At 36.4% G+C, this 27,911-nt stretch overlaps 1 protein-coding gene across 2 annotated transcripts in view; it reads left to right on the top strand.

Annotated features, from left to right (window-relative positions):
• The window catches only part of Adamtsl1 (ADAMTS like 1), a 935,498-nt gene that overhangs the window by 244,645 nt on the left and 662,942 nt on the right, over positions 1–27,911 (top strand). For both annotated transcript variants that reach the window (XM_058586373.1, XM_058586374.1), the window contains exon 2: positions 19,053–19,172. In XM_058586373.1, coding sequence (XP_058442356.1) covers positions 19,053–19,172 — 120 coding nt within the window. The remainder of the gene's footprint in view (positions 1–19,052; positions 19,173–27,911) is intronic.

Raw genomic sequence — 27,911 nt, forward strand, 5'->3', positions numbered from 1 at the left:
TCATGTAGTGGTCTATGTGTTAACTTATTTGGTAAGTTCTATTTCTACTGAGTCTAGATTTCTTCTTTTGTTAATAACTTACATTAATGACTCCTAGTGCTTTACAAACTAAAAAACATTTTAATCACCATGTTAGTTTTATTCATTAAACTGATATTAAAATCCCATACTTAAGGTGCTGGAACAATTCAATATCCATATGTAGCAAAACCAACCCACACACAGTCCTTATACCATTCATAAGCATGACTCAAAGGTGGAGCATAGACCTACATGTAAAATGCCAAACTATAAAACTACATGAACTTGCGTTTGGCAATGTTTTTAGATATAACACCAAAAGAATGATCCACGAAAGGAAAACTGATAAACTAGACTTTATTAAAATTGAAACATTCTGGTCTATGGAAGATACTGTTACAAGAAGTAAAATACAAACCATAGGTTTTGGGAGAAAATATTTGCAAAATAATACACTTCTATCATCTATAAGTTTGCCTCTTTAGAAAGTAGCCTTCTGACCTCCTGAGAGCACCAAATATTTGCAAAATACATAAAAATATTTGCAAAATACATAAAGAACTTCCTAAAATATACAAAGAGCTCTTAAAACTCAGTAATAAGAAAACAAATAGGCAAAAGCTCTGAATAAACATTTCACCAAAGAGGATGTACAGATGGAAAAAAAAAAAACATATGAGAAGATGTTGAACATAATCTGCCATTAGGGAAATGTACACTAAAACCAAAGAGATTTTGCATTAAACCCTTAAATAAAAGTAATTAAAACCACTACATATCTTTTATAATGACTAAAATTCAAAAGCCTGGCAATAGCAATAGCTGAGGAAGATGCAGAGCAGTGGGAACTCTAGTTCATTGCCAGTGGGAATTACAATAATTTTAAAAAACTTTAGCAATTTTTTATAAACCCAAACAGAGTTTTACCATATAATGCAGCAATCACACTCTTAAATGCTTACCCAACCATTTGAAATTTTGTGTCTACACATTTCCTGTAGCCTAATGTTTATAGCAGCTGTATTCACTATCATCAAAAACCGTAAGGAACTAAGATTTCCTTCAATAGGTAAATGGACTACTATTCAGCTATTAAAAGGATTGAGCTATCAAGTCATGCAGAAATATTGATGATTCTTAAATGCATATTGACAAGTGAAAGCAGGAAAACTGAGAAGGAAACATGTTATATGATTTCAATTTTATGACCGTCTGGAAAAGAGAGTAGATGGATGTTTACCAGAGATTTTGGGGGAGGGGGAAATTTTGAATGTTGAAGCACAGGGGACATCTTAGGGTGGTGAAATTATTCTGAAGAATTCTGATATTGGATAGATTGAAGTACATAACATGTCTTTTGAGCATATGCTACCTTCAGGGTGTGGGCACAAGAAATATTTCTAGAACATTTGGTGACTGTGGTAGTATGCCCTTATAAAGAACACAGAGCATAGGAGATTCTATAGGTTTCTATATGTTTTTGGAAAAAATGTATTCATGATTTTGTTATTTTTTAGTGCTGAGTAATATTCCATTTTTTTTATCCATTCATCTATTGAAGGGCATCTAGGTTGATTCCACAGTCTAGCTATCGTGAATTGTGCTGCTATGAACATAGGTGTAGCTGTATCCCTAAAGTATGCTCTTTTTAGGTCTTTGGGGAATAGTCCGAGAAGGGGATTAGCTGGGTCGAATGGTGGTTCCATTCCCAGCTTTCCAAGGAATCTCCATACTGCTTTCAAGATTGGCTGCACCAATTTGCAGTCCCACCAGCAATGTATAAGTGTACCCTTTTCCCCACATCCTCGCCAGCACTTGTTGTTGTTTGACTTCATAATGGCATTTGCAGGGAAATGGATGGCATTAGAGCAGATTATGCTAAGTGAAGCTAGCCAATCCCTAAAAAACAAATGCCAAATGTCTTCTTTGATATAAGGAGGGCAACTCAAAACAGAGCAGGGAGGAAGAGCATGAGAAGAAGATTAACATTAAACAGGGACAAGAGGTGGGAGGGAAAGGGAGAGAGAAGGGAAATTACATGGAAATGGAAGGAGACCCTCATTGTTATACAAAATTACATAGAAGAGGAAATGAGGGGAAAGGGGAAAAAAACAAGAGAGAATTACAGTAGATGGGGTAGAGAGAAGATGGGAGGGGAGGGGAGGAGAGGGGGTATAGGAAGAGGCTAGGAAGGGCAGCAGAATACAACAGACACTAGTATGGCAGTATGTATAAACGTGTATAAACGTGGATGTGTAACCAATGTGATCCTGCAATCTGTTCACGTGGTAAAAATGGGAGTTCATAATCCACTTGAATCAAATGTATTAAATATTATATGTCAAGAGCATTGTACTGTTTTGAGCAACCAATAAAAATGAATATATCCATATATAAGTATGAATTCATGTATTTACATGTTAAAGCATGAAATTTATTGTATAGACTTTCATGGTGTTTTAGAACAAATATAAAGCAAATCCATTGTATCATATCTCTCAGTGGTTACTACGCTTAGATTATATATCTTTGATAAAAGGAATCTTGTCTATGAATTATTTACAGCTTTATCACATTTTTTCATGTATTTTGATGCTCAAGAATATTTATTTTACCAAAATTATGCTTAATTTCTTTTTCCCCCCATTGATATTTATTTTTTTAAAAAACTAAAATTATCCCACTATAGTGATAGATACCAATGTTTATAGCAACACAAGTCACAGTAGCCAAAGTTATAGAACTAACCTCAGGGCCCATCAACAGATGAATGGGTAAAGAAAATGTAGTTTATATACACAATGAATTTCTATTGAACCATAAAGAAAAATCAAATTGTTATTTGCTGGTAAATTGATGGAACTGGAGAACATCATTCTAAGTGAAATATGTCAAGGGTTGAATATTTTCTTTCATATGTGTAAGCCAGGAGGGGGGTTGGGGAAGGGAACTAGGATTTTTTTTTAAGGAGGTGATTTCATAAACAGAAGGGAGGAAGTAGGGGCATAGGGAAGTACTGGGGACTGAAATCTACCAAATTATGCTGTGCCCATATACAAATACACTACAATGAAGAAAATACATCCTAGATTCAAGTTTCAGTTCTATTACTGGACAGAACATGTAACCTCTCTGAAACTTAGTTCCATCAATGGTAAATAGAATCATTTTTAAGTTATCTTACAGATTTGTGAGAGTTTGATTCTAACTGTAGAACACATAGACCGATTCTTGATATAAATTAGGAAGATAATGGTTTGGACAAAAGTGATAGTTACAGATTGAAAGAGATGACATGGCGTTTCAATTAATCAGAAAAACAAGTTCAACAACTATAACTAGAAAGATGCTGGTAGGTAAAATGGTGAGGAGGTGGGGATGGCTCATTGTTCAGCCACTGTCAGGCAGAGTTGGTTTCCATTAGCCCATCATTGCTTAGGACTGAATTACAGCCAGTCTATCTGCATTATTGAAGAATGGACACAATTTCAAGGAATCCCCTTTTCTTTGATGCTGTTAACACTGGTAAAGAACCCAAGAAGTGGATATACTTGACCTCTTATGAGTCACATTTTCACAACCATTGAGTAAGAAGAATAGAACTCTCCATGGAGCCTTGCACACAGAATAAAGGATCAGTTGCTATCCATTCACTAACTCATCCTGTTGCTCCAAAAACCCAAAACAAACAAATTATTATCCAGAGACTGTCCCAGTCTATTGATTGGACTTCCCTTGATGTATACATAAGTAGGCAGATGAACATGGATGGTTCTAGTCCTCAGAATACATCTTTTGCAAGACACTGTATCCCACCATTCTCTACATATGTACAGCCTGGGGCTTTTATCTCTATAGGGCAGGTACTACCTACTTTTTGGCACTTTAGAAGCTGTTACTTAGCATTCTCTTTCTTCAACAAGACTCTAAGTTAGGCAACTCTAAGTTGTATTCACCTTCTACAGCAACTAGTACAGCTCTTACCATGTAGTAATCATAGTAAAGAAGGTTTACAAAGCTTAGAAATATAGTAATGTTTTAACAACCAAAAACCTAATAAACTTTCAGAGTTTAAAAATTAGAGTAAGTGAAGGGAGTGGCCTTTTTGGAACTGAAAGGGAAAATGGTCACATTTTTTCATATCTACATAGTATAAACAAATGGAACATCCTATTTTCAGTTTGAGTTTGAAAAAGAATGTTTATTTAACATTCAGTCACTTACACTTCACTGACAGCCAAAAGAAAAGATGATTAATCGAGTACAGGCATTTATTTGGTAACTGTAAAACAGAAATGTCTCTTAAAGTCAAGATCAGATATTAAAGTTGAGCCAAATGAGAATCTGCAAAACTATAATTAAAAATCTTTAACACCTGTGAAGAATGAGCAAAAACAATGGAAGCATCCACAGATTCTATCTAGGAAAGAGTAATGAGCAAATTACAAAGTGATAAGGAATTTTACCTTTAACAAATAAATAGGTTTTTTTTCATATCTCCCAGGGTATTGATAACAGTTGATGATTAGGTTCCAAGCAATGAGGCTGTAAAAATTAATAAGCAGGACCTTCAAATGACTCATTAGCTAATCCTTCATTATTATCCATTTTGTAATGGGTGACACATTTAACACATTTAGTAATATACTCAGGGGCACATTTAAATGAAAAGAGTTTGGTGAAGCAATTTGAAAAACATGCAAATATTTTTATTAGTGTTAAATTTGCCTAAATTTCAATTGATTACACATAAAGATAGGATCTAACTCTATATGGAATGCATATATATACATTATAAGCCTTTTCCACATCTAGTTCCACTTTAGTCTTTGTTTAAACTTTAAAATTAAAGAAACTTTCAAGACTTATCTCACTGAAATTTTTGTTTTATGGTGATTAGCTGGCATATTCTCCACTGGAAAGTGATTATAGAGCACTGGGAATTTTTAAGGGGCTTTTGCTTTAGAGGAATAGATCAAGTACCAATGCATCAGGCTTCGGATACTAGCTTCTCTGGCCAGGATACTGTACTAGAATTAGAACCTTGGAAGTGAAAGAAGCAAATTCTTCTCTCAGGAATTCATGGTCTGGTTGGGAAATAGAATTGCCGAGATACAGTTAGGCATTATCCAATAGACTTTAGGTGGACACACAAGTCATCTGAAATGAAAGTGTACAGACATGGAGGTGCAGATGATCATGGTGTGTCTGAACAACCACAAGCTAACCAGGATTGGTGGTGGGAATGAAGCAGAAAGAAAGAGGCTTCAGGGATAAATAGAGGCCCAACAAGAAAGACTTTGGACCCCTTTAAAAGGATGTTAGATTATAACCTATGGAACCTTGCTACTAAAATGTGACCCGCAGCATCAACATCAGCAGGAAATGTATTAGAAGTGCATAGTCTTAGGCCTTAACCGATACCTAAATCAGAATTGATGTTATAATGAGACCCCCATTTGGCTCACCATGTGCATGAAAAATTGATGAACACTGCACGTAGGATGTGGTGGATTGTTGAAATAATGTCAGGGAGCTGAATGGAACCATTTCTTAGATGGCTCACTACAGCAGCAATTCCTAGAGTAAAGAGAGGATAAGGTGAGAGAGAAACTACCACAAAGAGGGCTGATCATCCAGGGTAGAGCCAAATGAACTTGGGGATGGAGCATTTAAGTAGGAAGAACATTCCAGAGGTCACTGTGCTAGGATTAGCAATTAATTTAATATAAAGAGAAAAGAAAAAGCAAATTCTAGGAAGACTAACAGATTTCTGGCTTGGGCCATCTGGAAGGGTATGGTGCCAGTATGGATAGTTTACAGAACAAAGATCTCATTTAGAAGGGTGAGCAAAATAATTAATTCAATATGAATTATTCAGTTGAGGACTTGTGAAGCATTTGTTCAGTGATGCTTAGTGGGCAATTGGGTGCATGTGTCTGGAGTTTGGGATAGAAATACATATATTTGAAAGTTGTTATCAATGCCAACTAAATCCATGGTTATGGAAAAGATTTTCAAGTATAACAGAATAAAATACAATTGGTGTGTTGATCACAAGAGAATGCCAGACTTTAAAGGATGGGCTGAGGAATACCAAACTATGGAGGGGATGGAAGAGGATCTGAAGGGTGTGGTGTCATGGAAAAGAAAGGAGAAGAAAGGCTGAAGCAAAAGTGAATGGCAACTGGGTCATCACTCACTCATGCAAATGAAGACTGAAAACTGCCTCTTAGATTTGGTACCTAAAGTTTAATAACTTGAGCCAGGGAAATTCAGTTGCATAATGAAAACTGAAGTCAGATTTGCTGTTTTCTAAGCTGGTGGAACCATTAAGTGCAGTAAAGACTTCATTCTAGAAAAGTAGTAATAAAAGGAAGAAAAATGTTGGCTAATAGACACAAAAGCAGAAAGTCAAGAAAAGCCTCTCTCTCTCTCTCTCTCTCTCTCTCTCGAATATAAGAAAGGATGAGCAGAGGGGAAAAGAGACAATGGGAGAGAAGCAATGACAATATGAGGGAGAAAGAATAATAAATATTGGAACATGATCCTTTGGGGTCATCTCTGAATGAAAGTTAGGGTATAGATGAAAGATATTTGTCTTAGGGTGAAAAACATGTCAGTTTGAACAGAAGCAGGGCCACAGAGGCATGCAATTTTGAAGAATGTTCATATCTAAGGGACTTAACTTTTTTCTTGTGAAATTAAAGACAATAACATTCCATACAAGGAAACCAGACTAATAAAAAAATGGGAGTCCCAAAGGAAAACGAGGAAAGAAGCTGATTGGGAAATGCAATGGTCATGGGCAACACTTAAAACCATTCACCTTAGATTCTTGATTCTGGACAATGTGTTATGGTAGTTTCTGCATTATCTAATCCACTTATTTAATGAGTAAACAGATTGAATAGGTTTGAATTATCCATCATTTATGATCCCAATACATAGTCAAAGAAGCTATTTTATACAGATGCCTTAAAACTAAAAAGCACTCTAAAGATGCTAAAAATGAAAAGACCTTTGCCTAACTATGATGTAGGGGCAGTGAAGTCACTACAAATTGCTGTCCACTAATATTATACCTACTGTTGTAAAGGAAGTTGGGAGTGACAGTGGAAATAATCGCCATGAGTCTGTATAATTAATTCACGGATTCTCGGAGTTGGAAAGACTTAGAATTCATTGAAATGCTTTCTACAGCTCCTGGAAGAATACCTACAGCACCAGGCTCTTCATTATTTACTAAGTAGCCAACTCTGTGTTCAGGATACCATATTTAATTGTTTGAATGGTTTATTATATTAGGATAAGAAACTGATTTCTACTTCTCTGAAATTGGATGTGCCAAATTTATTTGTATTCAATTTAGTTAATAAAAGTGCACAGGGGCTGGGGTTGTGGCTTAGTGGTAGAGCGTTCGCCTAGTACATGTGAGGCCCTAGGTTTGATCCACAGCACCACATTAAATAAATAAAATAAAGATATTGTGTCCAACTACAGCTAAAAAAAGTATTAAAAAAAATAGAAGTGCACATACTAAATTTGTGGTATTGTTCTTGGTGTTTCAGAATGATCACTAGGTCAGGATCCCTGACCTTGTTATCCTTATAGCAGAGTAGGGAAGGTTAACACAACATCCAAAATTACCACGAGAGATATGAAAATACATGTCATTAGAGAAGTAATAATGTACTGTGCTTTTTTGTTTAAAAATGAGGTGCCAGGAGTCATATCTGAATAGATTATGACATATGTCTCCTACAACCCCTCCCCAGTTATGTTTACATTGGAATGTCTACATATTTTTCTAGCCAAGTGAAGCAGTCAAGATGGAAATACTAATTAATTTGAGTGGACATGCTCTGCTAGCTCATTATATATATATATATTCCTGATATTAATGATACTACCAAACTCTATAGCACTTTAGAGCTTACAAGTCACTTTCCATAATTATCAAATTTTATAAGGTAAGTATTGTTATTCTTTATTTGCATATGACGGACCTAAGACTCAGTTTAAGTGATTTACCTAGATCTCACAGCAGGGAAGCAGTAAGCTAGGACTCAAACATCATTGATAAAATGAGCAACAAAATAATAATTCCCAAATGTATTCAGCATTCCACTACTGTTTGCCCCCAAGAAATATATAAATCAAACTGTAGAAATAAGTTGAGAGTTAAAAACACTTTGAAGAACCAGCTACCATGTTTGGGAAGTACATCAAGAATGACAGAAATGGGTGTGGAGAAAAGAGTGGACATTTGAGAATGCTTGCTATGCATTAAGTAGGAATCTCCCCCATTCTTGGGTGTTTTCTTGAGATGCTAAGTAAATATTTGAAATTCTTTAAGTCGAATATACAATTTAAATACTTATATACATTTATCTTAATTTTGTATTTACATTTTTTAGAGACTGGAACATGAGGTATGTCAGGGGCTGATGGTGGTAGTTTGCTCACATATAAAGAGTTACAATACTATTAGTATTTCAGTACATTGAATTGTGCTTCAAACATTTCTTTAAAAGGGGAATACATCTGCTTGGGATCAAATTATTTTTTTTCCTCTGAAATACTGGCACACGCTGGTAATACTTCTAGCCAAGGTAAGAAAAATTTCCAGAGTTTGTGAAACATTAGGAGCTGATTTGCCCGCAAAAATGATTTAGCTTATGACCTTGACACTTTCATACGTAGTTAAAGCCACTGAGTCAACTGGATACAGTGAGTTTCTGATGTGTACCTGTATTTTAAATCTAATATCAGCAGGAATGCTAGCATGATGGTAAACTTGAAGCCAGGTGAAATCAGTCTGAAAGAGGGTCATGGGGACAATCAGAGATGTCTCTCATCTACCAGTTCTGGTCATTATTTCAAAATACTGTGAAGAATTAAAAGAAATCTCGATGTGGAGAGAGTAGAGAGAGAAGCCCTAATAACATCATGAAAATTGATCACCTTTTTTGGTATAGATAGGGATGGTGAATGCAAAACTTGGGTCTAGTCTAGTAGCTCTTAGGCCAAAAGAAGAAAAAGAAGCTGTTCGTTTAGGTCCTCCCAGAAATGGATGATGAGACAGGATTAGAAATTTATTTATCGATAAATCTTAAGATATTTATTCAGGGAAAGGTAGGGGATGCCAAGGAGGCTGGAAGAGTCAACAGACTGCAGTGTGTAATGTCCTCTGAGAGGGAGGACAAAATGAGAGAGGGAGGACAAAAGAATTGGACAGGAAGAGCCCCAGGCTGCAGGGCAGTGCTGAGAAAGCTTTGGCAAGATGATGAGCAAAAGTCACCCTCAGAAGAGATCTGAATTTCTTAGGAATGGGTGACTCCACTGTGCTTACTTATCACAGGAGCCCAGGGGGAACATGCCCTTAATGCAGACAAGGAGGTAGGTTCAGAGTACACTCTCTGGGGCCATCTGTGAAGAAAATGGCTCCTTAATTAATCTTCAGCTTTATTCAGAATATGAGTGGCACCTGGACTTCAACTCCTCTTAGTGAAACCACTCACTTTAGAAAAGCATCACTAATAATGTTGACCTACATAAACTATAAAATCCAAACAGGCTAATTTCTACCACTGCGTGCATCCACAGACATTTCTGTGTTCCATTTTTTTCTTCATCTTAACATTCTCATTCAACTATACAACTCTCTTGTTTAATTCTGGACTATCAAATGAGCCTTCTATTTTTCATGTAAGATTAAAGCATACACATAAACACACATAGACACAAACATGATTTGAAGACCAGGCCTGTTTCTTCTCATCCTTAGATGTGACTATCATGTGTCCGTTCATCTAGGAGGGGAACACAAAAGACTCACCCCTTTCTGTATCACATTTCTGTCATTGTCAATGTGTAGATCTGAATCATACCTGTTATTGGCCTTGTTTTCTGAGGCAGCATCTTTAGATCACGTTGGCAACTGCACCCTATTCCCCTCTTGATAGGAGTGAGGTTATGTACATTTTTAAATGTTTGGAGAAGATATGGAAGAAAAGAGCTGGCTATATGTTTGGGAAAGTTGCTGCCTTTCTTGAGTTATTTGATTGTTTTGTCATCTTACATATGTCAGGGGAGATAACTCAGGACCCACCGGCTTCCTCTACCCTACATTAGGAAGACAACTTATGTTCCCCCTCAAAGATCAGAGCTTAACAAACATGGTCTCTAAATGTATTCCTAGCACTTTAATTTTCAGTGCCCATGTTATAACAAGTTACAGAAATACCATAGCTTATCTATAGATCTGCCTGCATTATACACAATGTGTACACTCTGATGGAACCCTTTTTACTACTTTTCCTTTTGCTTGGTAAAGGTAAACCTCTCTATAAAATTATATTAGTCCTTTTTTTCTTGATGACTTTTATTTTGTTTTTAGAATCTTGTCAAGGTAGATATCTATTGTAAAGATAAGGTAGATATTTCTTTAAGTGTAACTTTTTTTTTTCTCCATATAAAGGTTATTTTTCTAGGGTAATGGAGTTTCTTTTCATTGACATTCTGGGACAGATCTTTAAATTCAGCTACATCTGGTCACCTTGCCTCAAACCATGTTATAGCTATTCCTTTAAATCAGACCTGAACTAAGCAGGAACATCTGTACCAAGAATTATGAGGCCCAGCTGAACATTTTGGACCAGCATGTTCCATCTCACTTCTTTCAGATCTAACCTTTTAGCAATTATCTTTACAATCCTTAGAAATGGTAATTAAAGTTGGTAGAAGAACAAACAGAATACTGAAATGTTTTCAAGCTCTAAACACCAGGTATATAAATGTCAGTTCTAAGAATGCTTTTATTAACTACCTCCACCGATCTTCTCAGGGATCATATTTAGCCTTTCCTTCAGGGAGTATAGCACTGCTAATCAGCTTGCATAGTTGGCAGCCATTTGATGGGGACACCTGAAGCCACTTCACTTCATTCTCCCCACACCCCCAGACAAGCCTGCCATAGCAGTTGGCATGGAGAGGAATATTGTCATTGCAGGTCTCTGTTGAAAGATCTTTACCCTCCACAACAACCAAAAATATTTTCAAAGATAAGCACATGGCTTTTTAAGTGGACACTTTCAACATTGAGGCAGGTTACTCGTGACTCTGCCTTCCTGCTGTCTCTATAAATGTCTGGGTCACTGCAAAATGGGCTAGCGCTTTGAGTGAGTTTGAGTGTATACTGCAGACAGAGTTTGCTGATGCACGCATGATAAACTGAGCCTCCTCTGATGGTGATTATGAATTCATAGACATTTAAAAGTATTGTCTTATTGCTAATTATTACCTCCAAATTACTTCTCCTTCTCCATTATGATGAGGGAATTTCTTTCCTTCCTTCCTTCCTTCCTTCCTTCCTTCCTTCCTTCCTTCCTTCCTTCCTTCCTTCCTTCCTTCCTTCCTTTCTTCCTTTTAAATTGTAATTGGACACAATACTTCTATTTTATTTATTTATTTTATGTGGTGCTGAAAATTGAACCCAGTGCCTCGCACATTGCTAGGCAACCACTCTACCGCTGAGCCACAACTTCTTAAATAAGATTATTCATGACTTTTTCCTATCCTTTGTAATTAAATTACTATTCACTTGCTTCCTCCTCTCTCCACGTTAGAACATTCCAACAAAGAATGAGGTTGTTTGGATTGATGGAAAGGGGCCACTGAAGTCAGACTTGATCTTTCTCCATGGCATTTGGACCTATCGGAATAGTCCTACCAGGAACAGATTATTACATGTCAAAAATCCAGGACCCATGTTTCCCTACAAGGGGTATTTACTATACCAATCAAACTCAACTTGTTACTAAATTTGCAAGGTATTTAATAAAATTAAAAGTCTTCATATGTATTATTGTAATCTGCTTGATGGGAAATGTAGTTAATTTTTAAAATTTTCAGGTCCTATTCTTATTTTTGGCTTAGTATTAGAGTATTTTAATCCTCTGGCTCAGTGTCTTTTAAACCAGAAGTTATTTATACATTCATGTGAGGTCATATTTTCTCTTTCTTCACTTGGTCGCTGAATCACTTTGATTTTTAGGACTAGAGGAAAGTAAGATGGGGTGGCATGCATTGATTTAGGTTCTCTGGGTTCATGTAAGTTCTCACCGTTTCCTCCTATTACTTAGCAGCAATTCTCAGAACTGGAACTAGAGACTGTATTGGCTCCAAGAAAATTTTCTATTGAATTATTTAGCCAGTAAATATTTGAGTGTCCTCCTTCTTGTGCCAAGAGCTCAAACTCTTGACATTAATCATTTCACTATCCACTGGTATTTAAATATAGGTGTATATTCAGATAACACAGGGACCAGTTGCTTAAGTTATTTAAATTGTTATTATAATCCACTGAGAATTTATAGCTTTGTTATCTTAATTCTTAGTAAACTTTGAAGCAAAATATGGGTATAAAACCTACTTTATAAAATCCTTTTGGTAGGAAAAAAAGAATTTAACAGTGTGGTTTTCAGTGCTACACTGTGTAAGAAATGTTGAAACCTAAATCCTACCCATGGGATATAAACTTGGCTACATTTCAGTTTTCACAGAAAAGCTACATGAAGAAAGAAGAACAATAAACTGATAATTTGAGGGCATGTTTGTATGTTTAAGCTTCAATTATTTCTACAACCCTTCCTTCCAGTACAAGTAAATGGCAGCCTCTCCCAGAGTTATAAGAAAATTATAGCTGAATGGAGGTTCCAGCCATAATCAGCTCCCATCATAAACATCACAATTGTTATAGAAATTATGGCTCTTATTTAATGATGGTAGAGCCTCCCAAATGTGAACCAGTTTCTCTGTATCATAGCTTTCCAAATTCTAGTCACAGCTCACAGAGCAAACTTGTTACAAACAAAAATCTGAGGGAGGGTTATGTTTTCGTATACTAGATATGTTAATTGTGAGCAGATGAGTCATAATCCTAATCAGTATACTCTGGAGCCACTGAAAGCCAGGTCTTGTGAGGTCAAGGTGGTGGGAGCAGATTTAAAAGAAAAGGCAAAACTCTATTGCAGACCTAGTAAAACACACTACCTTCATCACACACACACACACAAAAAAAATTGTTCAGTGACTTTTATTTTTTACTACCTTTACCCCCATTTTTTCTTTAATGACATAGAGAATAGAAAGTTATTTGAAAGACTTTCCCTACTTTTTTAGTATTTAACTTTGTCCCTTTCAAACACTGTATTGCTGATTGCTCAGTCCCATTAAAGAGAATATATACCACAACAATAAATTGTTTCCATGATTTCCTTGATCTAATAGGATTCTCCTCTGGAAGCTGGTATCTCTACATTCCTGGGTTCTCTCAGGGGTACTCTGGTGTGCCAATAGTCAAAAATAGGGCTCCCTGTTTGAAGCAGGAAATCAAGATGGCAACAGAAAAAATAAATCCTCTTGGGGTCCAGATTCTAGTTTACAGCAGTCTTCCTACACCTGGAGAACAGTCCTTAGGAGTCTAGAAATCCCATTGGAAAAAAAAAATAGATGTTTCAGTAGAGATTCCATGTTCCTTTCTCTATTACTGTGGGTGGATAATAAGATTTGAATCCAACAGAGATTTGAGTTTTTCAGAGATACTTTCTGTGGTCCCTTTTCCTAACTAGTCACTGGCCATGCACACAATTCTTCCACTTACATTTCTGCTTTTCTATCTATAAAACTAACACCACTGAACCATAAAACCCAATTAGTGCCAATTTTGATGCACTTTTATTATATGCTAACTACCTTTTGATTGCAAGGCAATTTCTGATATATCAAAATGTAGCCACATTTTCCAAACAAAAATTCAGGAAACATGGTCTGACTATAAGAAATAGAATTTTCAAATTCAAAGTTTATCCTGGAGGGCTGGGGTTGTAGCTCAGAGGTAGAGCGCTTGCCTAGCACGCGTGAGGCACTGGGTTCGATCCTCAGCACCACATAAAATAAAATATTGTGTCCACCAAAAAATAAAAAAAAGTTTATCCTGGAAATTTTCAAGTTTCCCTCAACATTTAGTTGAATTCAGGGTTTGGGAGATGATCACTTGTAGATCCTGATTTCCTTAAGGAACTAATTTTTTTGTGATAAGCTGTTGTGTTAATATAAGATGTTTTCAGAGAAAACTGATAGAAGGAAACCTAGAGACCAAAGTCAACATAAAGTAGGTTCTCCTTGTTAATATTTTGTTATAAATGAGCCAGTAGAGATAAATCCACATTACATGTTAAATATCATTTTGCCCCAGGGTTCTTAGCACTTATGTCTTGTAAGTCTCCATTCTTTACCTTGGCAAGCTCATTCGTGTCAAGTTCATCCACTCTTCCTATGATACCAGCACTTACAGAACAGCTTTCCATCCCAGTCTCTTCCCTGTACATCACCCTCATCTTTCTCTGCCCAAGCACTTCAGACTCCACTTCTCAGGAACCAAACTTACCATCTAACCCACATACTTGTTCCTCTGATAGTTTCTATTTTGCTGGATTTGCTACCATCTACTCTGTTCTGCTACTCAAATCTAAACAGAGGATGTAGGTATGGCCTGAGAATTATCTTTTGCTTTCAGTTGGTTGCCAGATATTATAATCCTTTCCTTCTTCCCTAGCCCTGCAGGTCTTTACAAGTTCTTATCTGATTAATTGCATTTACCTAAAACCTCATCTCTAGACTTACTACCAACTTCCAACATGCAACTTCAAGCAAGATTCTGGCTGCATAAATCTTTCAGGGACCTTGATTCAGAATCTGATCCCTGCCCATTGTACAAATTCAGTTCTTACCACTTGTCCTTGTGTACTCCACATTCCTGCCATGCTAGACTACTTAAAACATATCAAACCAAATAATGCTTCCATGCCTTTGTCCAGGCCGTTCCGTCTTCCTAGGGTAAGAATCTTCCCTTCATCACCTCCATTCTGCTTGTCCAGCTGGTAAATTCCCACTATTCCTTTGCCTCCTCCCTTTAAAGCCTATTATAATCCTTCCTAGGTTAATTAATCACTTGTTCTCTGTAGACTCATAGGCTTTTGTGTTCATTGACCATTGCTCATTGTATTAGGATAGGTTAACCGCAGTAACAAATAGTCTCTAAAATGGATGATAGTTCAAACACAGCAGCCCTTTACTTCTTAATCACTTGTCTTAATTAAGTGAGCAGGTCATGGAGTGGGCTTCCTGCATGCAGTCTTTCAGGGAACAAGTTTGATGGAGGCTCTGTTGCCTTTCATCATTGACTCTGAAATTTCTCTGAGGCCATCTTCATCTCAGACAGACCAGAGACCAAAAGAGTATGGGGAAAGGACTGTTGGGGAGTTCTATAGGCTAGGCCTATCAGTAGCACACATAACTTCTACCAGTGAAAACTCAGACTCAGGCATCTTAGCTACTAAGGAGGCCTGGCAATGCTATCCAGGTGCATATACAGATGAGAAGATGGGAGCTTTGGTGAGCAGCTGGGCCACATCCATGTACTTGTCAGAATGGCTGTGCCATGAAAAAAGGAAATATGTTCTGTGGTGTAGTGTAGCTCTTAGCAAGACTTGAATAAATGTGTGTACATATGAATGTGTGGAAAAATGAAGGAATAAAAGTATTGATACTTTGGCTTTGAAGAGTTTTTAAAAATTGGCTTGAAACAGAAAATTTATAGATTTACGTATCTTGATATCTCTCCCTTATTCCGACAGCATTTGTGAAACATACAGAAAATAATTATTATTTGTGGTTGGTAGATAGATATTCAAAACTAATGATTTTAGCTAAACTAATTTTTTAGAATTGTGTAATTAGTAATGATGCTCATGTATAGCAATTAAATGGAAAACACATGTGCAAAAACATGGGGAAATGGAATTATTTATATTCATTTTACTTATATATTCTTATCTAGTCTTAGAATTAAATTAAATTTTAGTTTAAGACCTTCTGCATTGGTATTGTATAAAAGTATTTGATGATCATCTGGTGAGAATTAAGAGATGTCAGCATTCTTAGGAGATAGAAACATGCAGATACTCTGTTAAACAAACATGCAGTTGTGATTGAGAATTACTATATAAATAGAATGGACAAAGTGCTTCATGATTATCCTATATTATTGCAAGCAGTAATGAGTATTCAGTCTCTATATTTGACATCTCACTGTCTTTTGGGGATGATATTGGAGTTATTTTGTCCATTTCCTTAATTAGTTCAACAAAAGAAAAAAAAGCTTTCCATAGGGACAAAAGTATTCTCAAAAAAAAAAAAAAAATGCTCCTGTGTTCATTAGTTCTTGTTTAGTTCTGAAAATTCTGGCCTTCAAAACTGAGTTGGATTTTTTGAGATTCAATATCATCAATGTACATTACTCATTTTAAGACATTACTCATTGGCAGACTTGGGCACCCTAAACTCATTTCTTGGTCTTTCTCAGAGGTTTGTACAGGTATGTTCTCCCTCACCTAGAACTTGAAGAGCTGAACAGGACCTGAGTGTATACCTGGCAAGAAGTGGGGAATCAGGAAAGCTTCAGAGCAAGGAAGTTGGATGGTCAAGAAAAGTTGTGAAGTGCATTTCACTACAGACTCAAGCAATGATTGACCCCAATGAGAAAAGAGCTAAGAGAAAATGAATTTTAAACAGCAGGAATTTAGATTAGCTAGAAGGATCCATTTCCAAGAATGAGGTTTTGCAAATTCCATCTTTACATGTATAAGATCAGTTAGTTCTTACAAAGTTAATGTAGGAGAGCAAACAAAATCACCTCTCATTGCACCCTGCCTCTCAGTGATTGTATTAGTTTTCAGTGCTGCCATCACAAATTGCCACAAATTTAGTGATTTAAAACAAAAGCAAAATATTACCTCACAATTTTTTTAAATCAGAAATTTGTCAAGGCATGTTGTATTCTTGGTCTCACTTGGCTAAAATCAAGTTGTTGGCCCAAAGATGCATCTTATCTAGGTATGGAGTCAGTCCTCCTCCAAGCTCACTGGTTGTTGGCAGAGATTATTTTCTTCTCATGAATTCCATGTGCACCCTTATCTACAATCCAGCAATAGCAGCTCAAGTCCCTGTTACACTTTGAATCTCTCTGATTTGTTCTTCTACCACATTTCTGACAGATACTTCCTCAGGCAGAGAAAGCTCTATTGTTAGGTGTCTTGTGATTATATACTACCCCACCTGGGTAATCCAAGCTACTAACCCTCCCTTGAAGTCAACAACTTAGTAACCTTAATGATACCTACAAAGTCCTTTTTACTGTGTAAAGAAGAATATTCACGGGTATAACACCAGGGAGGGAAGGTCTTGGGGGCATGATTCTGTCTACCACAATGAAATTGTCACTACTGTATAACACAGAGGCTATCACATACAAATTATGGAAAATTATACTCCATTCCAAAAGACTTAAAGGTTTAAAATCAATTTATTAAGTACTACTACAGACATTTGAGAAAGTATAAAGTAATATAAACACCTGTCTATTTATTATTGACATTATCAATATCTTAAAAAAGATATAAAATTTGAAATATATAAACATTAAAAAAGTGAAAAAACTATGGTGGATACTCACATGTTATAAAAATGGTTAAAGAACTACATGGGGGGGCTGGGGTTGTGGCTCAGTGGTAGAGTGCTCACCTAGCATGCATGAGGCACTGGGTTCGATCCTCAGTACCATATAAATGTACAATAAAGATATTGTGTCCACCTAAAACTAAAATATAAATAAAATTTAAAAAAAAAAGAACTACATGGGCCCAGTGTGGTGGTGCACGCCTGTAATCCCAAAGCCTCAGGAGGCTGAGGCAGGAGTATCCCAAGTTTAAAGCCAGCTTTAGGACTTAGCAAGGCCCTAAAAATTTGGCAAGACCCTGTCTCAAAATAAAAAGTGAAAAGGACTAGGAATGTGGCTTGGTGGTTAAGCACCCCTTGGTTCATTCCTTGGTACAAAAAAAAAAAAAAAAAAACAACCTTTAAAAACAAAAAAAACTTCTTGGAAATTAAAAATGTGGATTTTTACTTGTTCCTTGAATAGAATGTCCTTCTGATAAAAATAACGGTGGCTATATTTACCGAATGCTTACTATGTGCAGGGAACTGCACTAATAATCATTGTGTACACATGGTCTGTCTTCCAGAAGTCAGAAATCGTGGCTGTTTTAGAATGAGTAAACTGAGGCTCAGAGAGGTCATAGAAGGCCTGGGTGGATTGCTCATTCCTTGAGTTAATGAGTCACCACTTAACAGTTCACACCTAACCAGAGGAGGCCTGGAGAGCCCAGCACCAAAAGGATCAAATTAAAACATCAGGGTTTTAGAGTCAGACCTGTATTTGAATGTTGATTTCAACACTTACTGGCTTGGCAAATTCCTGTACCTCTAGTTCCTAATTTGTAAAGTATGGCTGATAACAGACACCTCATGGGGCTGTTGCAAGATAACATGTATAAAGAACCTGGAATGGATAAGCTGTAGATAAAAGTTCTCCAATACCTCCTTCCGGAGCAGCTATTGTGAGTGCATCTGGTTCTAAAGCCCTTGAATAACTCAGGAAGTCAGTTCTGGGCTCAGGCCAGCTCCTACTTATTTGGAAGACATGTAACAGGTCATGGGACCCACCTTGGCTTTCAGATCTATTGGACTAAGGATGGAACCCTCTGGGTCCAAACAGCCTATGTGATACATATGCATGAACAGCCCAATGGGATGCGTGTAGGAGCCTAATCACACTAGACCTGGCCACAAAGATAACCGATAATCACCAGTTTCAGAATTATGTACACCAGCTAGTTAAGAAGAGCCAATTTAGCAGGGGACTTTCCTGGCATCTGTCAGAGGAGCCACATGCCAGAATATTCTAGTGGCTCTCACACTAATATATATTTGTGTGCATTGTTTTTGATTGCTCTAATCAGACTTGAAATGAATCCAGAAGGTTACTACAACTGGAGACATTAATCCCTCAGTGCCCTCTCCCTCCAGGCTCTGACTGAAGGCTTAATTCAGCTACCTTATCTCTCTAGGTATGTGGAGACCAAAGCCAAGGGGCTGTTTTCCTGCGGGAATTTACACTGATTCGAAGAGAGAGCCTTAATGAAGATTTCCTGTCTGACCTCTTGAATAGTCACAAAACTGAAGATCCGGTACAGTGCCTTTTTTATTTATTCATTGAAACACTGAGGTTCATTGGCTGATTCTAACTTGTTGTGATGGTGGGCTTTAGCAAATGTGAAGTAATTTGGATGATATTTTCTCATATGCATGAGAGGAGGGTGAGACAGAGTGACAGGGCAGTGGACACCCTGTATGGGGCAACTTTCTGACTTTTCCTTGGTCTGGCAAGTTTTAAATATTTCACTCAAGTGTTAAAGTTTGGGGCAGTATGTGGAGGAGTGACTTTAAACTAACTGATGTTTTGCCAGTGAGTCTGAACATGAAATGGTAATAATTTAAATGAGTAAAGAATAAACTAGATTTATATGTAAAGCCAAGATTGTTTTATGGATCAATGGAAATTCCACCATATTCCATTCCTGACTTCTTTGGGGTTATTTTTACTTCAAAGTGTTAGTCATATTTATTTTATGAAAGTTTGTTTTTCTGGTGGTGGTTTAAAAGAAAAAGAAAAAAATGTCTAGCAAGTGAGCCCTCAAAAGAAAACAAGTAGTATAGTTGACTGTCAGTGTCAAGATACTGGCCCCTATCTTCGTGGAAAACAAACTGTGGTTTGTATTTGGTACTTCATTGTGTGAACTTGATCAATGACTTCCGAACATTGTAAATGCGGCTCTCTGTGGTAAGAACCTTATTCTCAGAAGTACTCATATTGGAATCAGAGGATGCTGTGTGCATAATCCATAACCGTATTCAACAATAAAATGGTAGAATCACAGAAAAACAATGTCTTAGAATATCTCCAAAGCAAACCAATAAGTGGCTTTATTTCTCTTTTCTACCCTGCCTCTGTGGTGTCCTCTCCCAAGAGATATTTTGCATCTTTATCTCATGTTCATCTCTTCTAGACATTGAGTAAAATGGTTCTCTCAGTGGCCAGTGACAGGCCAACCCTTATTGTTTTTGTCATTTACACCTTCTTTGTGATGAGCATTCATCTCCTTTTTAGGACATGAATTATAATTAATTTTAAAAATTATAATTAATTTTTTAAAAAATTTAAATTAATTATAATTAATTTTTAAAATTATAATTAATTTTCATATGGTTCATAGGTACTTTCTTCTGAGGTCTGAGAATGCCAAGCTACCTTTTAAATTTTCATTGTTTGCTCAGACGTTTCATTGTGATCTACTGTGGGACATACACATTGCCACCTAAATTTTATTACTCCTCCTTGTGAACCATATCTTGCAATTTTCATTTTGTTCTGTTTTCATTTTGTTTATGCTGTACAAAATCTGAAATATATTAGCGCATGTTGGATTTGGTTTATGCAAAGTCCTGTCAAGTGCCATGTAGATGTTACCTGAAAACATCAGAAACAAGTCCAATTATTAAATTACCATACCATAAAGGAAGTTGAATAATATTAACTAATTATGAACATAATAGAATTAGTCATGGTAGTTCCACCAAAAACAATTATTGTCAATTGGCAAAAGCTGAAGGTTTTCACAGACATTATTATTACATATTATTCCATTGATTCCCATTGCAGGAAAATGGTGCATGCTTCTGAATGTCCTCAGTCACACAAGATCATAAGTAATTTTGTGGTTGGAAATGTTTAATCTGAAAGACAAATTGCCTACCAACACAAGTAGTCAAATCTAGGGTTGTACAAGAAATGGGAGGGAGAAGAAAAGATCAAAGCTGCCTAAATGCCAGAAGCTAATTCAACCTCCTCAAAAGTTTGTGAAATTCTAACAATTTCTGTGGGAGGTGTGTCTCTATCTGAGGACTTTGTTTGGCCAAAAAAGATATAAGACTTTATAAAAGTATAACTTCATCTTTTAAGTCGACATTAAAAGATGAATCACCACAATCTCTGCGTTTGTCATAGGGGAAAAGTTCAAATGTGAGTGGCCCCTTGAATAAGATAGCCAGCAAGTTGACATTCTTTTCATGCCCCTTATTTATGAGTTTCTAGCGCATAGGGAGGAGGCTCTTTAACAGAATGGGATGATCAACAACAATCTCTTCTGGTGTGGATCACAAAAACTATTTGGCAAAGTCAGGTGGGTAAGAGGAACAACGGTTGAGCAACATTATTTATTTGTACAGTGTGTTTGCTTTCATGGAAGTCATCCCTAGTGTCACAAAGACATTTGTACCCTGTTTCACCTCCCCTACCAGTACAGAAATTCTGTTCCTCAGGGACAAGATGGAGAGCTGATTTTCACCTCACTAGCTGCTGGCCCAGCATTCGCATGTGATATGTGCCCAGCTGAATTAAGTGTTTGTTGATGGAGAAAACTCACTGTGACTGTTCTCCAATGCCCTGTTCTTAGATTTTATACTGAAAGTGCTATGAAAATCCCTTTGTAGAATATACAGGAAGAGGGTCTTGTCAACATGAAAATCCTTCTAAATGGAAAGTATTCTTGTTAAAATGCAACAAATGATTTCCATTTTCAAAGAGGTGATAAAAGAACACCTTGGATTATCTGCCATGATGTCCTTTCAAGCCAATGCACAGGTTTTATCATAAATCGTGCGAATTCAGGGAAGTTGTGGAAGTAACAAACTTATCCCCATTTGGACAGAAATAGGAAACATCTTGTCATACTTTTGGATAAAATTATTGCTATTGTCTTTTTAGAGGATAATTTTTATTTTATTTTAGTTTTTCTTCTCTCATACCCTTTTTAAACTAACAATTCTTTCAGAAAAGCTTTCTTTCAAAAATTCAAATAATTTTTGACAACCAGAACAGCCTGACTCATCCTATTTGTGGAACTCTTTCACCGAAAGGCTTAATTTATTTTGACCAAAATAAATGGTCATTTTTGACCTTCAAGTGACACTCCCTCAACTTTTCAACTGGGGCCTTTTGGCTTGAATTGACTTTCCATTGTGTTAGAAAAGCTTTCTAGATAGTTTCTTCTGAGGGCTAATTCTATTCACTGCACTTTGAGAAACAGTCTGAGCAGTTTGTCTAGAAGGCTCAGCAGGCAGCTTTATATCTAACCATTTTCTGAAACTCTGCTTGTGTGTGATTTGCATTGTTTGCAGAAAAGAGAAAGGCTGTTTGTCAAAGGCTGTTATTCATTATTGGAATGGTGGGGAAGCAGATCACACTGGCTTTGGTTGTCAGCGGAGTACAACATCAGGATCATAATTGACATGAATTCATTACAGAATGGGATTTTCTTCAGGATGAAACTAGTACAAATGTCATTTGCCTTAGCTTTGTGATTCCTAAAGTGGTTATATAAGCCCCTGATTTATGTTGGTAGAAAAGTTACTTAAATACTCGTACTAAATTGAGGGTAGAGTGTTCCTTTGAATGACTGATAAGATAGAGGCATCTTTTGTGGAGTGAGGTGATATTGGAGGGACAGCTTTATAAATACCCATTTTAAAACACTGTGTGGAAAGATAGTTTGTTTTTTACAGTGAGTCATTAATTCACTGAAACTCAAGTGAAACAAAAAAATGCAATTTATTAAAAATGGTTCTGCTTTAAGGGAAATTAATTTTTCTCCCTTGGTTGGACACAGGTCAAAGAGCTAATGGGTTATGGAGTATTATTTCTAAGGATTGAAACATTAATTCAACACATACATACTTAAGTAAAATGGAATAAAACTATTTCCATGTGTTCTTGAGGACACTCAGCAACCTTTTTCCCACCCTGACAATAGAAAGGAAACAGAATTTAAGTGCTAACACCTGAAGATAATAGCTTAATTTGCTTCATTATATTTCAAACCTGGCTCCCATGTTGGAATATTTAGTGGAAATAAATATGGAGAAGGTAGCAATATGTCAAGAGCAGTTAAGTTCCTGAAGAACAACTCACCTTGTTGCTTTCTCAACATTTTTTTTCACCTAAATTCATTCAGCACATCCTGAGAGAAGTACCTTTCTCCAAAATCAAAGTTTGATCTAACTTCCCCTTCCATAAGTGTGGAATCAAGAACTATCATTTCATTGCAAATGGACACATGCTCAAAGCTGCTTATAACTTCATGAAGTCTTTATTAATTAGTAAGAACCATATTTTTGCTTAACTGATTTTGTTCATAGGATAAAAGTGCAGTGAAGGGACCAGATGTTTTAAAAGCATAAGTGCTTTCCAATCCAATCTATGATTTTATGACATGCTAACATGTGTACCCTGGGTTGACTACCAAAATTCCTGCTTGGGTAAGTATGTAGTGCCCCAAACACTAGATTGTTTCATAGTACACTTGACATATTGAGTTGTATATGATTTCACAAGAAAAAAATCAAAGCAGCATGCAGAGTATATAAAATACATCAACCCATGGGGTTTTTAAATGAAATTATCTACCTGTGTTTATAAGACTTATCTAATGTATTATGAGTCTAATAATGATGTGTGTTACAAAAATCCATTATGGTCTTTATATAAATAGTTTATATAGCTTCATATTTTATGATATTTCTAGTGTTAAGCTAATATTCGGCATCATTTCTGCACTTCTGTGGAAAGGATGAAAGAAGGTAAGGAAGAGTAAATATATACAAAGCTATTTACTAAGGAGTTTATACATATTCCTCAGAACAACCAAAGGAAAGCAATAAATAGCTCCATTTCTAAATAGTAATAACCAATTAGAAATGTAATCTTAGAAAGATATTGCAAATAACAGGAACAGAACTCTTAGAATTTAGGTTGAAAGAGGCACAAAACCTGAATGGAGTGTCACTAATCACTAATCACTCAAAATATACAATTTATTAAGACCATTTTCTTTTTTTTATTGTTTAATGTATTTTTTATTGGTTGTTCAAAACATTACAAAGCTCATGATATATCATCTTTCATACATTTGACTCAAGTGGGTTATGAACTCCCATTTTTACCCCAAATACAAATTGCAGAATCACATCGGTTACACACTCACATTTTTACATAATGGCATATTAGTGACTCTTGTATTCTGCTACTTTTCCTATCCCCTACTATCCCCCCTCCCCTCCCCTCACACCTTCCCTCTCTACCTCATCTGCTGTTGTTCAGTTCTCTCCCTTGTTTCCCACCCCCCTTTCCCCTCACAACCTCTTATGTGTAATTTTGTGTAACATTGAGGGTCTCCTACCATTTCGATATGATTTCCCATCTCTCTCCCTTTCTCTCTCCCCCACTCGACTCTGTTTAATGTTAATCTTTTCCTCATGCTCTTCCTCCCTGTTCTGTTCTTAGTTGCTCTCTTTATATCAAAGAAGACATTTGGCATTTGTTTTTTAAGGATTGGCTAGCTTCACTTAGCATAATCTGCTCTACTGCCATACATTTCCCTGCAAATTTCATGATTTTGTCATTTTTTAGTGCTGCGTAATACTCCATTGTGTATAAATGCCACATTTTTTTAATCCATTCATCTATTGAAGGGCATCTAGGTTGGTTACACAGTCTAGCTATTGTGCATTGTGCCGCTATGATCATTGATGTGGCAGTATCCCTATAGTACGCTTTTTTAAGATCCTCAGGGAATAGTCCGAGAAGGGCGATAGCTGTGTCAAATGGTGGCTCCATTCCCAGCTTTCCCAGGAATCTCCATACTGCTTTCCAAATTGGCCTCACCAATTTGCAGTCCCACCAGCAATGTACAAGTGTACCCTTTTCCCCACATCCTCGCCAACACTTGTTGTTTGACTTCATAATGGCTGCCAATCTTACTGGAGTGAGATGGTATCTTAGGGTGGTTTTGATTTGCATTTCTCTGACTGCTAGAGATGGTGAGCATTTTTTCATGTACTTGTTGATTGATTGTATGTCCTCCTCTGAGAAGTGTCTGTTCAGGTCCTTGGCCCATTTTTTGATTGGGTTATTTGTTATCTTATTGTTTATTTTTTTGAGTTCTTTGTATATTCTGGATATTAGGGCTCTATCTGAAGTGTGAGAGGTAAAAATTTGTTCCCAGGATGTAGGCTCTCTATTTACCTCTCTTATTGTTTCTCTTGCTGAGAAAAAACTTTTTAGTTTAAGTAGGTCCCATTTGTTTATTCTTGTTATTAACTCTTGGGCTATGGGCACCCTATTGAGGAATTTGGAGCCCGACCCCACAGTATGTAGATCGTAGCCAACTTTTTCTTCTATCAGACGCAGTGTCTCCGATTTGATATCTAGGTCCTTGATCCATTTTGAGTTAACTTTTGTGCATGGCAAGACAAATGGATTCAGTTTCATTTTGTTGCATATGGATTTCCAATTTTCCCAGCACCATTTGTTGAAGATGCTATCTTTCCTCCATTGCATGCATTTAGCCCCTTTATCAAATATAAGAAAGTTGTTATTTTGTGGATTGGTCTCTGTGTCCTCTATTCTGTACCATTGGTCCACCCGCCTGTTTTGGTACCAGTACCATGCTGTTTTTGTTACTATTGCTTTGTAGTACAGTTTGAGATCTGGTATCGCTATACCTCCCGATTCACACTTCCTGCTTAGAATTGCTTTTGCTATTCTGGGTCTTTTGTTTTTCCATATGAATTTCATGATTGCTTTATCTATTTCTACAAGAAATGCCATTGGGATTTTGATTGGCATCGCATTAAACCTGTAGAGAACTTTGGGTAATATCGCCATTTTGATGATGTTAGTTCTTCCTATCCATGAACAGGGTATATTTTTCCATCTTCTAAGGTCTTCTATTTCTCTCTTTAGGGTTCTGTAGTTTTCATTGTATAAATCTTTCACCTCTTTTGTTAGGTTGATTCCCAAGTATTTTATTTTTTTTGAGGATATTGTGAATGGGGTGGTTGTCCTCATTTCCATTTCAGAAGATTTGTTGCTGATATACAGGAAGGCCTTTGATTTATGCGTGTTGATTTTATATCCTGCCACTTTGCTGAATTCATTTATTAACTCTAGCAGTTTCTTTGTAGACCCTTTTGGGTCTGTTAAATATATTATCATGTCATCCGCAAATAGTGATAATTTAAGTTCTTCTTTTCCTATTTTTATGCCTTTAATTTCTTTTGTCTGTCTAATTGCTCTGGCTAGTATTTCAAGGACTAAATTGAATAGAAGTGGTGAGAGAGGGCATCCCTGTCTTGTTCCAGATTTTAGAGGGAATGCCTTCAGTTTTTCTCCATTTAGGATGATGCTAGCCTGAGTTTTAGCATATATAGCTTTTACAATGTTGAAGTAAGTTCCTGTTATCCCTAGTTTTTCTAGTGTTTTGAACATAAAGGGATGCTGTACTTTGTCGAATGCTTTTTCTGCATCTATCGAGATGGTCATATGGTTCTTATTTTTAAGTCTATTGATGTGGTGAATAGCATTTATTGCTTTCCGTATATTGAACCATGCTTGCATCCCAGGGATGAATCCTACTTGATCATGGTGCACAATTTTTTGATATGCTTTTGTATTCGATTTGCCAGGATTTTATTGAGAATTTTTGCATCCAAGTTCATTAGAGATATTGGTCTGTAGTTTTCTTTCTTTGAAGTGTCTTTGTCTGGTTTTGGGATCAGGATGATGTTGGCCTCATAGAATGAATTTGGAAGAGCTCCTTCTTTTTCTATTTCTTGAAATAGCTTGAAAAGTATTGGTACTAATTCTTCTTTGAAGGTTTTGTAAAACTCCACTGTATACCCATCCAGTCCAGGGCTTTTCTTGGTTGGTAGTCTTTTGATGGTTTCTTCTATTTCTTCCATTGTTATTGGTCTGTTTAAATTGTGTGTGTCTTCCTGACTCAATCTGGGCAGATCGTATGACTTAAGAAATTTATGGATATCTTAACTGTCTTCTATTGTATTGGAATATAGGGTTTCAAAATACTTTCTAATTATCTTCTGTATTTCTGTAGTGTCTGTTGTGATATTGCCTTTTTCATCCCATATGTTAGTAATTTGAGTTCTCTCTCTTCTTCTCTTCGTTAGCATGGCTAAGGGCCTGTCGATCTTATTTATTTTTTCAAAGAACCAACTTTTAGTTTTATCAATTTTTTCAATGTTTTTTTTGTTTCAATTTTGTTGATTTCTGCTCTGATTTAATTATTTCTTGTCTTCAGCTACATTTGGTGTTGATTTGCTCTTCCTTTTCTAGGTTTTTGAGGTGTATTGTGAGTTCATTTGTTTGTTGGTTTTTTCTTTTTTTGAGGAAAGAACTCCAAGAAATGAATTTCCCTCTTAAAACTGCTTTCATTGTGTCCCATAAATTTCGGTATGTTGTGTCTGTATTGTCATTTGTCTCTAAGAATTTTTTTATCTCCTCCTTTATGTCTTCTGTAACCCATTGATCATTCAGTAACATATTGTTCATTTTCCATGTGATGTAGGATTTTTCCTTCCTTCTTTTATCATTGATTTCCAGTTTCATTCCATTATGATCAGATATGGCGCATGGTATTATCTCCACACCTTTATATTTACTAAGAGTTGCCCTATGGCATAATATATGGTCTATCTTTGAGTAAGATCCATGTGATGCTGAGAAGAACGTGTATCCACTTGATGATGGTTGATATATTCTATATATGTCGGTTAAGTCTAGGTTATTGATTGTGCTATTGAGTTCTATAGTTTCTTTATTCAGCCTTTGTCTAGAGGATCTGTCTAATGGTGAGAGCGGTATCTTGAAGTCACCCATAATTATTGTGTTGTAGTCTATTTGACTCTTGAACTTGAGGAGAGTTTGTTTTATGAACATTGCAGCACCATTGTTTGGTGCATACAAATTGATAATTGTTATGTCTTGTTGGTGGATGGTTCCTTTTAACAGTATA

The sequence above is a fragment of the Marmota monax genome, unplaced genomic scaffold (assembly GCF_021218885.2).
Source record: "Marmota monax isolate L192 unplaced genomic scaffold, Marmota_monax_Labrador192_F-V1.1 WCK01_AAM20220418_F8-fsc00033, whole genome shotgun sequence".
In the NCBI taxonomy this organism is placed as follows: domain Eukaryota; kingdom Metazoa; phylum Chordata; class Mammalia; order Rodentia; family Sciuridae; genus Marmota; species Marmota monax.